The 14,022-nt window shown below is 40.9% G+C and overlaps 2 protein-coding genes across 2 annotated transcripts in view; one reads left to right on the top strand and one right to left on the bottom strand.

Annotated features, from left to right (window-relative positions):
- Positions 1 to 14,022, top strand: part of LOC311110201 (uncharacterized protein) — a gene marked incomplete at both ends in the record, with an annotated part of 397,005 nt that overhangs the window by 39,804 nt on the left and 343,179 nt on the right. The window lies entirely within an intron of this gene.
- On the bottom strand, positions 5,402 to 11,996 carry LOC311110185 (uncharacterized protein; the record flags this gene model as incomplete). Its single annotated transcript, XM_084188738.1, has 8 exons — positions 5,402 to 5,439; positions 6,422 to 6,508; positions 7,960 to 8,090; positions 9,161 to 9,261; positions 11,070 to 11,212; positions 11,333 to 11,545; positions 11,650 to 11,751; positions 11,912 to 11,996. The coding sequence occupies 8 exons, from the start codon at positions 11,994 to 11,996 to the stop codon at positions 5,402 to 5,404; spliced, it is 900 nt and encodes a 299-aa protein (XP_084044864.1).

Here is a 14,022-nt window from a genome sequence, read left to right as displayed (position 1 = left end):
TATGGAGGTATCTCCACCTTGTTTTTAATTATGTTGTCTTTTTGTATTTGTGATGGAACCAGCCCTGCATGAGTCAAAGCATTCAGAACATACTTCCACAGTCCTGGAACAATATATAAACAAACAGACTAACTGCCATGTAAAGATCTTGGAACAACACAGTACTGGAACAAGGTACGACAGGTCTCTCTTGTAAAACTTGAAACCCCACCTCTTTAAGGAATACCTGGGATAGGATAAAGTAATCCTTCTACCCCCCCCCCCCCCCCCCCCCCCCACCAAAAACATATTGTAAAGTGGTTATCCCACTGGCTATAAGGTGAATGCACCAATTTGTAAGTCGCTCTGGATAAGAGCGTCTGCTAAATGACGTAAATGTAAACATAAAAGATCTCCCAACAAGAATTACCTGTATAAATAAAGGTACAAAAAAAAATACAAATAGACTACCAGTTACAGGAACAGAGTGGAGAATCATTGCTGTAGCCTTGACAACACAACATCAGGAACAGAGTGGAGAATCATTGCTGTAGCCTTGACAACACAACATCAAGAACAGAGTGGAAAATCATGGCTGTAGCCTTGACAACACAACATCAGGAACAGAGTGGAGAATCATGGCTGTAGCCTTGACAACACAACATCAGGAACAGAGTGGAGAATCATGGCTCTAGCCTTGACAACACAACATCAGGAACAGAGTGGAGAATCATGGCTCTAGCCTTGACAACACAACATCAGGAACAGAGTGGAGAATCATGGCTGTAGCCTTGACAACACAACATCAGGAACAGAGTGGAGAATCATGGCCGTAGCCTTGACAACACAACATCAGGAGCAAATTGGAGAATCATGGCCGTAGCCTTGACAACACAACATCAGGAACAGATTGGATAATCATGGCCGTAGCCTTGACAACAAAACATCAGGAACAGATTGGAGAATCATGGCTGTAGCCTTGACAACACAACATCAGGAACAGAGTGGAGAATCATGGCTGTAGCCTTGACAACACAACATCAGGAACAGAGTGGAGAATCATGGCCGTAGCCTTGACAACACAACATCAGGAGCAAATTGCAGAATCATGGCCGTAGCCTTGACAACACAACATCAGGAACATATTGGATAATCGTGGCCGTAGCCTTGACAACAAAACATCAGGAACAGATTGGAGAATCATGGCTGTAGCCTTGACAACACAACATCAGGAACAGAGTGGAGAATCATGGCTGTAGCCTTGACAACACAACATCATACGGTACCATTTCTCATAGTACCACATGAAAGGTAAAAGTGTCTTCCAACAAGGTGATATACAGTATTGATACATACTGTACTCTACACACAACAGTTGAATCAGGATTGGTACCGTAGGTGAAAACCATCTCCAAAATACATTGTTTTTTCATGATTACCTTTAATTTGAATATATTTATTTTATTTAACTTTTATTTAGCTATGGAAGTCAGTTAAGAACTAATTCTTATTTACAATGACGGCCTACCAAAAGGCAAAAGGCCTCCTGCTGGGACAGGGTTTGGGATTTTAACAGAAGTCTGTTAACATGTAACAATATTAGCAACCTCTTTAATCCAAAGCGATTTACAGTAGAGTGGGTGCCTACATTTTGAGTATAGGGTATGTGAGTCCAGCGGGAATCGAACCCACCACCCTTACAGTGCTAGGGCCACACTGTTATCATCTACGCCAAACAGGACCTCAATTCTCAACCCAGGAAGCAGCATCAATGTGTTTCACCTTTGCTAGATGATACAACATTAGTAATACTGATTGACTTGGTATAATACAACATCAGTGACAACGTTAGTGACACAGGTCAGATGTACAACAATGGAACCATTTTATCCAAACACATCAGAATGTTTGCTGAACGTTGCTGGAATGCAGACATCCAACATTCTGTTCTCCAGCGTTCTTCAGAGAACATTGACCCCCACTTTAGAATCTTTAGAAATCTGTGATTGCGTGTGTGCCAATGTATCCTCCTTCTCTAGCCTCCCACTGTTTGGACCCAGTCACCCACAGGGACAACTGTTAACATCCACTGAGTGTACATGTGTGTTTGGGTGTGTCCAACGTGTTGACATTCTGAACGACAGCAATCCATCAGTCTTTATCAATGTAAACTTTCTCCTGAACAAACACTGAAGGTTTATTCATTTGACATATTACTGTGTTATGGAGACAAAAGAGTGTGTCCAGTGTGTGTGTGTGTGTGTGTGTGTGTGTGTTAGAATGTGACCTGTATTGATGTGTGCAAACAGACATCACTGTACAGATATATATGTTGGATTAAGTGCTACCTCTACAGCTGCTGCACTCCAGCATAAACACAACACAGTCAGCAGCTGTGATACCAAACACCCATAAACACAACACAGTCAGCAGCTGTGATACCAAACACCCAGAAGGTCACGTCCCAATAGTCTCAATCTGCTTCCTTCCTTTCCTTGTCTCCTGTCCTTGCCTTCTTTCCTTTGTAACCACCACAGATCTGAAAGACCTTGCCATATGAAAGCAATATGATGAGAAACCCATATAATTAAATTGAATGTAATGCATCTCTATGGGGAAAACATCCGGGTCTCACTCTGACATAATAAAGTAAAGGAAACGACAATATGAAGCTGTTTAAGAGTAATTGGGATTCTGTCTAATCATCGTCTTGACATGGTGCACTGTGGGCACAAGAGGTCAGAATCTCACCAGCTAAAAACATGATTGGCAGACAAAGCTTAGAGAATACTAACGCTCCCTGCCAATGCAGTTACCCTGGTAACCTCTGACAATTCCCCCCTCTGGCTACATGTAACCAAATATAATAAGAATCGGAGCTACATTGTGTCTAGTATGACTATACCTCACTATCACATAAATATGTTACATTGTAATGAAGAACGTGAAGTTAAAGATTTATCCAAATAGAAAGAGAAAGTAACTTTAAGGTTCTCTTTCAGTCGAGACCTCAACGTCACTGTATGGGATGGATCGTCATTATCACAGCTATAAAAAAAACACATGATTGGGATGACAGAGAGAACTGATACACTGTAAGAAGAGTTTGATTGAAGAACTCCTTGCATCAATAGTTACTAGTACAGAGTGCAGGTGAGTGCTTCTCCATTTGACATGATGTGATATTGTGAGCAATAGAGTTCGTAAGAGCTGAACTGCAAATTGGTGGTAAAATGTATATATATATTTTTTTACCATCAGCAGAACAGCCGATACAGGTTACATACTGTTCTTTAATTATGTTCTGTATATTACTGATCATTCCTCCCACCAATGTACAAGGAGAAGTAATCTGAAACAAATGTATCTTTCTCAGCTCTCAGGTGTAACGATCCTGTTAAATGGTTAAATACGCATTACTTCCTCAGATTAAGATGACGATTATTTTAAAAATATGTATTTTGTACGGTAATGAGGTGAAATTGAATGTAATGGTAATTTTAATTTCATTATATTTTTAAGCATGTGCTCTCCATCTTTTGTTGAATAAATAAACACATTGAACATTATTACATCCCATGTCCTATATATCCACTACCTGTACATCAATTATACAGAGATTAATTTCATCTCACAAGAAAATGAGTTTGTTCTCAGGTTATAATTAGAATGAACTACAAAGATATTCAGATTTAAAGAAAGATTCAAAATCTTGACAAAGGTAACCTGAAGCTTTAATCATCACATCTGAGTGAGATTGTGGCTAACACGGTCAATATTCACCCATTATTCAACATAGTTGTACTGTCACGATCGTTGACGAACGGGACGGACCAAGGCGCAGCATGATATGCATACATGTTTATTAATTAATAAACACAACGACAAAACAATAAACAAACGATACGTGAAGTCCAAGGCAGCACAACACAACATACCTTAACACGGAACAAGATCCCACCACCCACTAGTGCCAATAGGCTGCCTAAGTATGGTCCCCAATCAGAGACAACGAGCTACAGCTGCCTCTGATTGGGAACCACCCCGGCCAACATAGATCTACACATAATAGAACCTATAACATAGAACACCACAACATAGAATATACACACCCTGACTCAACAAATAGGAGTCCCCAGAGTCAGGGCGTGACATGTACAAAGAAATTAAACTTAGTTATGGCTTTGAAATGAACTTGAGGCCAAAGAGTTAAATCGTAACCAGAGTGATAAGAGAAGAGGATACTGTCAGAGGGAGATGGAAGGGAGGGAGAGCAGGAGCAGGGTTAGTAGTTTCCTGTGTCTGTGAGGTCAGAGGGAGATGGGAGGGAGGGAGAGCAGTAGCAGGGTTAGTAGTTTCCTGTGTCTGTGACCGTCAGAGGGAGATGGGAGGGAGGGAGAGCAGGAGCAGGGTTAGTAGTTTCCTGTGTCTGTGAGGTCAGAGGGAGATGGGAGGGAGGGAGAGCAGTAGCAGGGTTAGTAGTTTCCTGTGTCTGTGAGGTCAGAGGGAGATGGGAGGGAGGGAGAGCAGGAGAAGGGTTAGTAGTTTCCTGTGTCTGTGAGGTCAGAGGGAGATGGGAGGGAGGGAGAGCGGTAGAAGGGTTAGTAGTTTCCTGTGTCTGTGAGGTCAGAGGGAGACGGGAGGGAGGGAGAGCAGGAGCAGGGTTAGTAGTTTCCTGTGTCTGTGAGGTCAGAGGGAGATGGGAGGGAGGGAGGGCAGGAGCAGGGTTAGTAGTTTCCTGTGTCTGTGAGGTCAGAGGGAGATGGGAGGGAGGGAGAGCGGTAGAAGGGTTAGTAGTTTCCTGTGTCTGTGAGGTCAGAGGGAGACGGGAGGGAGGGAGAGCAGGAGCAGGGTTAGTAGTTTCCTGTGTCTGTGAGGTCAGAGCTCAGTACTGCTCAATCTGTCAACCACACCGAGGATGGTCTCATTCCAGGCCGACTACATTGAAGACAGCCATTGACCCATGGCTGCTGGCCAAGTCATCGACTGTGCTGTTGGGCATTAGATTGCTATACCATATGATTTGGTTAGCTGATATGTTAAACATCTATCGAGGAGTTGTGACATCTGGCAGGCGACATCAATGTAGTCAGCCTGGAACGTGGCCAACCTCATGAGTGGGGTTGGAAGAGAGATGAGGAGTGACTCAGTTACCAAGAAGCTTTCAGCAGCCATCATGTTGACTAGCAGAGACAACAGAGGCCATAGGGTGGCAGTGAACCGTCATAACAACCTACTGACTAAACTGGTGCTTTGACACAAATACAAAACACAATATATCTAAGAGATGGAAAATACAATGAATATCTTATACAGTAATGATGACACCTGCATATTTACATCTGGGAAACTGAATGATATTTATCTTTGTCAGGTTGTTTGTGTTGTGGTTTGCACCAAATTCAGCCTGATGATGACTGTGTCACACCTTCAAGAGGGCCTCAAACTTTACTGTGGGTTCTGAGGGGGAAAATATCACCAAAAAATGTATATAAAATAAATACCTGTTAGTGGGAAAGAGATAAACAGTAGTCCGAAGTCACCCTGATGATTGACTGATGACTGGTATCATTCCACATTTGATCAAATTTACAATATTTTACAAAATATTTAAATGGAAAATTAAGATGTGGTAGTATATTCTATTGTGTGTACTTTAGTGTTTGTGGTTTGAAGGAAACACTGCTGTATGTGCCCAGATAACTAACCCAAACCCATCTACCAAGACTGTATTTGCACACAGATAAGTAATGTAAACCCACCTACGTAGGCTGTATTTGAAAACAGATAACTAACCCAAACCCATCTACCTAGACTGTATTCGAACACAGATAACTAACCCAAACCTATCTACCTAGACTGTATTAGAACACAGATAACCAACCCAAACCCATCTACCTAGACTGTATTAGAACACAGATAACTAACCCAAACCTATCTACCTAGACTGTATTAGAACACAGATAACCAACCCAAACCTATCTACCTAGACTGTATTAGAACACAGATAACTAACCCAAACCCATCTACCTAGACTGTATTAGGACACAGATAACTAACCCAAACCCATCTACCTAGACTGTATTAGAACACAGATAACCAACCCAAACCTATCTACCTAGACTGTATTAGAACACAGATAACTAACCCAAACCTATCTACCTAGACTGTATTAGAACACAGATAACCAACCCAAACCTATCTACCTAGACTGTATTAGAACACAGATAACTAACCCAAACCCATCTACCTAGACTGTATTAGAACACAGATAACCAACCCAATAGAGTGAGATTCTACATCTGTAGGAAGGGTCTGTTCTTTGAGCTATCAGGCTAAGAGTCCTGCTGTGTGTGTGTGTGTGTGTTACCTGAGTACTGGTCTCCTGGTCCATTATTAGGAGCAGTGTCTGCTGTCTCTTCTCTCTTGGTGCTGGTCTCACCATCTCTCAGGGTGTCTGCACTGATGTAGATATCCACAATCCTCTCCTCCATCTCATCTCTGTCAAACTTGACCTTCTTGTTCATATCTGGATCGGCATAGATTAACTTTGACATCTTTAACAATGCCTGGGTCTTTCTTTCTATGTAGGTCTACTATACGTTAAGTCTCTGCTTCCAGTGATATCTCTGTCTCTGAGTCATCTGTGTGAATCTGTCAGTGTGACTGCTGTAGGTGTTAACTCTAGGGAAGTATCAACAAAATGACACGGGTAGTTGTTGCTATGCTAATACAAAAAATAGAACAAGTTTGCATACTTGTGTACGTACTTGTGTGCATGTGTGTGTGTGAGAGATTGTTACAGTGCTTATTGTTAAACCATTTTCTGTGGCACAATATAAATCATTCCATGTCTCTACATGGTCATCTTGTCCAGAGTATATCTCAACACAGTCCTCCTGCCCAGGGAATGGGACTTGCTATTTGTGGTGATGGACAGGACACTATCATACCAGGAAGATATAGCTAATAGAGGGGAAGTGGAGAACAAAGTCTAGCTGTTAACATATATTAAATATCATATGTAACAGCCCCAAGATAATTCAGGTAGTTTCCAGAACTCCCCCTTCCTTTCACCTTTCTGCTGATTTGGACCCTCTGTTTACTCCCAAATATACACCAACATGTTCAGGAGGTCCAGGACTACAAACATGAGTCATTATAATGTCCTTACAATAGATGTGACACTACAAACTGCTCCAAGTGGATATTGAGGGTGGGTAGGCTTAACCAGTGAGGATGAGATGACAACAGAAACCACCAGGGCTCTCCTCTCTCTTGATGAACCTTATTGGTTGAGGAGTTTTTGAGTGACAGCTGGTTTAACCACTTCACTTCCCTCTTTTGGGACCCATATAGGGGAACAACAGTCAAATATGAGCATTTGATATTGGGCTTATATGTAACTTGACAACAAAGACTGACTGTCAAAAATGATTAAGTAACATCCTTTGATACCCTTTGATATCTCTACAACACTCCTATACAGTGTATGTAATGGTGGTTTGGTAGGGTTGAGAATGTTTGCACCAGACCTAAATGGGAGCATGTAAATATATGTAGCAAGTAAGAAGAATGTATTTGAATTGTAACTGATGAAATGCACTGCATGTAGAGTGTGCAAAAAGTCAAATATATTAACGTCATGTTGTATCTGATGATGTGTGAAACATAACTACTGGTACACAGGAAGCTACAAACAGGAAATAAGTACGACTTTTATTAATATGCTACTACAAACAAATATAACAATACGTGTGTTTGTAGGTTAGAGAGAGAGAGAGAGAGAGAGACAGAGAGAGAGAGAGAGAGAGAGAGAGAGAGAGAGAGAGAGAGAGAGAGAGAGAGAGAGAGAGAGAGAGAGAGAGAGAGAGAGAGAGAGAGAGAGAGAGAGAGAGAGAGAGAGAGGAAGTTGTGTGCACTGTAGGCTACTGTATTGTTACAGTATGTTGTCATGGTGATGTTAAACCCTTATCTCACAAATCCAGTTGAGTTTGCTGTCACATGGCATGTCATTCCATGCCTTTAGAGGACGCCATTCTTTGTGTATCTCAACACAGTCCTCACCCCCAGTAGGACCTGCATTATCAGGCTGTTGGTCATTCCAGTACCTACAGGGTTATTAACAGTCAGATATCATGGATAATCCCAGTACCTACAGGGTTAAAAACAGTCAGATATCATGGTTAATACCAGTACCTACAGGGTTAAAAACAGTCAGATATCATGGTTAATACCAGTACGTACAGGGTTAAAAACAGTCAGATATCATGGTTAATACCAGTACCTACAGGGTTAAAAACAGTCAGATATCATGGTTAATACCAGTACCTACAGGGTTAAATACCATCAGATATCATGGTTAATACCAGTACCTACATGGTTAAAAACAGTCAGATACAATGGTTAATACCAGTACCTACAGGGTTAAAAACAGTCAGATATCATGGTTAATACCAGTACCTACAGGGTTAAAAACAGTCAGATATCATGGTTAATACCAGTACCTACATGGTTAAAAACATGCAGATACAATGGTTAATACCAGTATCCTACAGGGGTTAAAAACAGTCAGATATCATGGTTAATACCAGTACCTACATGGTTAAAAACAGTCAGATATCATGGTTAATACCAGTACCTACAGGGTTAAATACAGTCAGATATCATGGTTAATACCAGTACCTACAGGGTTAAATACAGTCAGATATCATGGTTAATACCAGTACCTACAGGGTTAAATTTCATCAGATATCATGGTTAATACCAGTACCTACAGGGTTAAATACCGTCAGATATCATGGTTAATACCAGTACCTACAGGGTTAAATACAGTCAGATATCATGGTTAATACCAGTACCTACAGGGTTAAATTCAAACAAATATCATGGTTAATACCAGTACCTACAGGGTAAACAACAGTCAGACATCAGAGTTAGAAGACATTGTGGTTAATACCTGTCCCTACAGGGTTAAAAACAGACAGATATCATGGTTAATACCAGTCCCTACAGGGTTAAAAACAGTTAGATATCATGGATAGAACATCACCATCCTAAATAATATACAGGCATGTTTCATCTTAAAGTTAACTTTGTTGACTGCTATCATCAATGACAGTAACCTGTATAGAAAAATGTTGAATGGAGCTTTATTCACAGATTAGTTATCATCTCTTACCCTGTGGTCAGTGATGTGCCGTCCAACCATTTCCAGGTCCCCTCATTAACAGAGTCAGTCAGACCAATCCAGACACTCTTCTGGAGGTTGTACAGAAATGTCTGTTGTTGAGAAAGATAAATATATATACACTACCAGCCAAAAGTTTTAGAACACCTACTCATTCAAGGCTTCTTCTTTATTTTTACTATTTGTTTACATTGTGGAATAATAGTGAATACATCAGAACTATGAAATAACACATATGGAATCATGTAATAATCAAAAAGTGTTAAACAAATCAAAATATATGTTATATTTGAGATTTTTCAAATAGCCACCATTTGCCTTGATGACACCTTTGCACACTGTTGGCATTCTCTCAACCAGCTTCATGAGGTAGGCACCTGGAATGCATTTCAATTAACGGCTGCGCCTTGTTAAAAGTTAATTTGTGAAATTTCATTCCTTCTTAATGCGTTTGAGCCAGTCAGTTGTGTTGTGACAAGGTTTTATACCAGTATCTGTTCTTGACATATTATGGCAAGAACAGCTCAAATAATCAAAGAGAAGCTACAGTCCATCATTACTTTAACACATGAAGGTCAGACAATACAGAACATTTCAAGAACTTTGAAAGTTTCTTCAAGTTCAATCGCAAAAACCATCAAGCGCTATGTTGAAACTGGCTCTCATGAGGACCGCCACAGGGAAGGAAGATCCAGATTTACCTCTGCTGCAGAGGATAACTTCATTAGAGTTACCATCCTCAGAAAATGCAGCACAAATAAATGCTCCACAGAGTTCAAGTCACAGACACATCTCAACATCAACTGTTCAGATGGGGACTGTGAATCAGGCCTTCATGGTCGAATTGCTGCAAAGAAACCACTACTAAAGGACACCAATAATAAGAAGAGACCTGCTTGGGTCAAGAAACACAAGCAATGGATATTAGACCGGTGGAAATAAGTCCTTTGGTCTGGAGTACAATTTGGAGATTTTTGGTTCCAACCACCGTGTCTTTGTGAGACGTGGTGTGGGTGAACGGATGATCTCCACATGTGTTGCTCCCACCGTAAAGCACGGATGAGGAGGTGTTATGGTGTGGCGGGGTGCTTTGCTGTTGACACTCTCTGTGATTTATTTAGAATTCAAGGCACACTTAAACAGCATGGCTACCACAACATTCTGCAGCGATACGCCACCCCATCTGGTTTGGGATTAGTGGGACTATCATTTGTTTATCAACAGGACAATGACCCACACACCTTCAGGCTGTGTAAGGGCTATTTTACCAAGAAGGAGAGTGATGGAGTGCTGCATAAGATGACCTGGCCTCCAAAATCCCCAGACCGCAACCCAATTGAGATGGTTTGGGTTGAGTCGGACCGCAGAGTGAAGGAAAAGCAGCCAACAAGTGCTCAGTATATCTGGTAACTCCTTCAAGGCTGTTGGAAAAGCATTCCAGGTGAAGCTGACTGAGAGGATACCAAGAGTGTGCAAAGCTGTCATCAAGGCAAAGGATGGCTATTTGAAGAATCTCAAATATAACATATATTTGAATTTGTTTAACACTTTTTTGGTTACCACATGATTCCATATGTGTTATTTCATAGTGTGATGTCTTCACTATTATACTACAATTAAGAAAATAGTACAAAATAAAGAAAACCCTGGAATGAGTAGGTGTGTCCAAACTTTTGACTGGTACTGTATATATTTACATGTTTGATTATATCTACCCCCTGTACACCCATATTCTCTCTCTCTCTCTCTCTCTCTCTCTCTCTCTCTCTCTCTCTCTCTCTCTCTCTCTCTCTCTCTCTCTCTCTCTCTCTCTCTCTCTCTCTCTCTCTCTCTCTCTCTCTCTCTCTCTCTCTCTCTCTCTCTCTCTCTCTCTCTCTCTCTCTCTCTCTCTCTTTCTCACCTGTTCATTATCACTGTTTATGATCACCAGGTCTGCTCCTCTCTCCAGACAGTCCTCTCTGCTCTCCTTCCAGGTGTTAGTCTTGGTAGACAGGAAGTACCAACTGGATTCAAACTTCTGCCAGCCTTCAGGACAGGTTTGTTCTACAAGATCAAAAACATGAATTTCCTTCAACTTATCAAACTAAACACTTAATGAAAGAATACAGACACACTATAAAGTGTGTGGGATTAATGATAATGTATTACTGTAGGTGTACTCACTGAGATTGGTAAGCCTCCTGTTAAGAATCTCTCTCTCAGTCTGTAGCTTGTCTCTCTCTTCAGTCAGGTTGTTGTAACTGGTCTGTAGCTGGTCTCTCTCTTCAGTCAGGGTGTTGTAACTGGTCTGTAGCTGGTCTCTCTCTTCAGTCAGGGTGTTGTAACTGGCCTGTAGCTGGTCTCTCTCTTTTGAGTCGCGATGACCAATGACTCCACCTGTAAAAGGGTAAAGTTAATCAAACATGTAACTACCACACCATTAATGATTAAGTATGATTAAGTAAGCTACTTAAGTCTCATTGACAACATACTAAACTTACAGTAGACAGACAGGCCTATGATCCCAGCCAGTAGGAGAACACACAGCAGCCCCAGACACACTGCAGCAACTCCAGAGGGTCTCTTCCACCACTGAACATGAACTGAATCACAAATTATTAAAGTAAGAACTTTGGTAATATGTTTTACTGTATCATCCAGGATTGGGACAAACAAAGCTATAGTACTATAGGATAATCTCACCTGTAATGTGTGTGTTTAATTTGTGTGTGTGTGTGTGTGTGTGTGTGCGTGCAATCTTACCTGAAGCAACAACTCCATCTCTTGGACTAGGCTTGAAGGCTCTTATGTTGGCATATAATTGGCCATCAATGTCTGTGTTCTTCATTGCATCAGGCTCGTCATCTTCAAATCTGTCTGAGTTTTCATAGACTCTCTCTGACATCTTAACACACTTGTTGTCAAATACAGTAACTTCTACTTCTAACCTCAGCTCTAATGTACGTCTGTACCTTTCTTCTCCCTGGACTGTACTGCCTCTGTGTGACTTATGGTAGTGAATCTCTTTGTCAGTCAACCACAGTGAAGGGGAAACTGTCAAATCAACACAACACTGGCCACCACGTGACTTGCACCAGCCTTAGTTTCTAATCTAAACATGGTTGTTTCCCATCCGTTTTAAATGATTTAAGATATAATTGAAGTGATCATCTATTTTAGCAGATAAAAAATTGGACATAGATCTTAGAGCATTACTGAGGCTTTGACATCCCAGCCTTCATAAGGAGGTCACGTTATGGCTTGTACTCTGTGACCAGCCATCGATGGCCATATAAGGACCTGTTTTTCTATGTATGCTGTCTCTGTGTGACATCAGTGTGAGGAGTTATTCAGAAGTGGTGGAGGAAATCTATATCTGCATCTTTATCAGATGTTTAAAAGGGGAACTTTACGTGTGTGTGTGTGTGTGTATGTGTGTGTGTTTGTGCATGCCTGCATGTGGCATGCAGTGTGTGTGTGTGTCCTCTCAGTACTGTTCTGCCCTCTGTCTGTGTCCAACTGCAGGTCACACTGTTATCAGTATCTAATCACATTCAGGCTGGTAGACCTCATTAAATGACATTGTTGCTGTTTTATTAACATGTCCATTTGTTATTCTTGTAAGTATAAAAGCGATATATGTTAATAATTTAATATGAAAACATGTTTAACATGTTTACTTAAATAAATAACATTTTACATTACGTGTACATGTTTTCTAAATCTTTATAGAACAATTATTAGTATTTATTTTCTCTCCTGCTCTAGATGGAAGCACTTAATCATTCAGCATGACCATCAACATGATAACTACTAGCCATCATCACTTAACCATTCAGTACTGTATCCAACCATCAACCACACTACTAGCCTACCTGATAAAGAGAATGAGAGAGATAGATAAAGAGACAGATATATTGATGTACAGCCTGCATGCAATGCTACATAGTGAACTATAAATCTTAACATTGACAATGGCTATTGAGTGATCTATATGAATATACAGTGCATTCGGAAAGTATTCAGACCCTTGACTTTTTCCATATTATGTTACATTACAGCCTTATTCCAAAATTGATTAAATGGTTTTTCCTCATCAATCTACACACAATACCCCATTATGACAAAGCAAAAACTGATTTTTAGAAATGTTTGCACATTTATAAAAATAAAAAAACGGAAATATTACATTTACATAATTATTCAGACCCTTTACTCAGTACTTTGTTGAAGCACCTTTGGCAGTTATTTCAACCTCAAGTCTTCTTGGGTATGACGCTACAAGCTTGGCACACCTGTATTTGGGGAGTTTCTCCCAATCTTCTCTGCAGACCCTCTCAAGCTCTGTCAGGTTGGTTGGGGAGCGTCGCTGCACAGCTATTTTCAGGTCTCTCCAGAGATGTTCGATCGGGTTCAAGTTCGGGCTCTGTATGGGCCACTCAAGGACATTCAAAGACTTGTCCCGAAACCACTCCTGCGTTGTCTTGGCTGTGTGCTTAGGGTCATTGTCCTGTTGGAATGTGAACCTTTGCCCCAGTCTAAGGTCCTGAGCGCTATGGAGCAGGTTTTCATCAAAGGTCTCTCTTCACTTTTCTACTTTCATCTTTTCCTTCCACAGATCTATGCCTCGACACAATCCTATCTCGGATTTCTACAGACAATTCCTTCGAGCTCACGGCTTAGTCTTTGCACTGACATGAACTCTCAACTGTGGGACCTTATATAGACAGGTGTGTGCCTTTCCAAATCATGTCCAATCAGCTGAGTTTACCACTGGTGGACTCCGATCAAGTTGTAGATACATCTCAAGGATGATCAATGGAAACAGGATGCATCTGAGCTCAATTTCAAGTCTCATAGCAAAGGGTCTTACT

This window comes from Coregonus lavaretus, assembly GCF_964263955.1.
Source record: "Coregonus lavaretus genome assembly, contig: SUPER_35_unloc_2, whole genome shotgun sequence".
Lineage (NCBI taxonomy): Eukaryota > Metazoa > Chordata > Actinopteri > Salmoniformes > Salmonidae > Coregonus > Coregonus lavaretus.
Note: the sequence above shows the minus strand (reverse complement) of the source record. Positions and strands in the feature narration are given on the sequence as shown.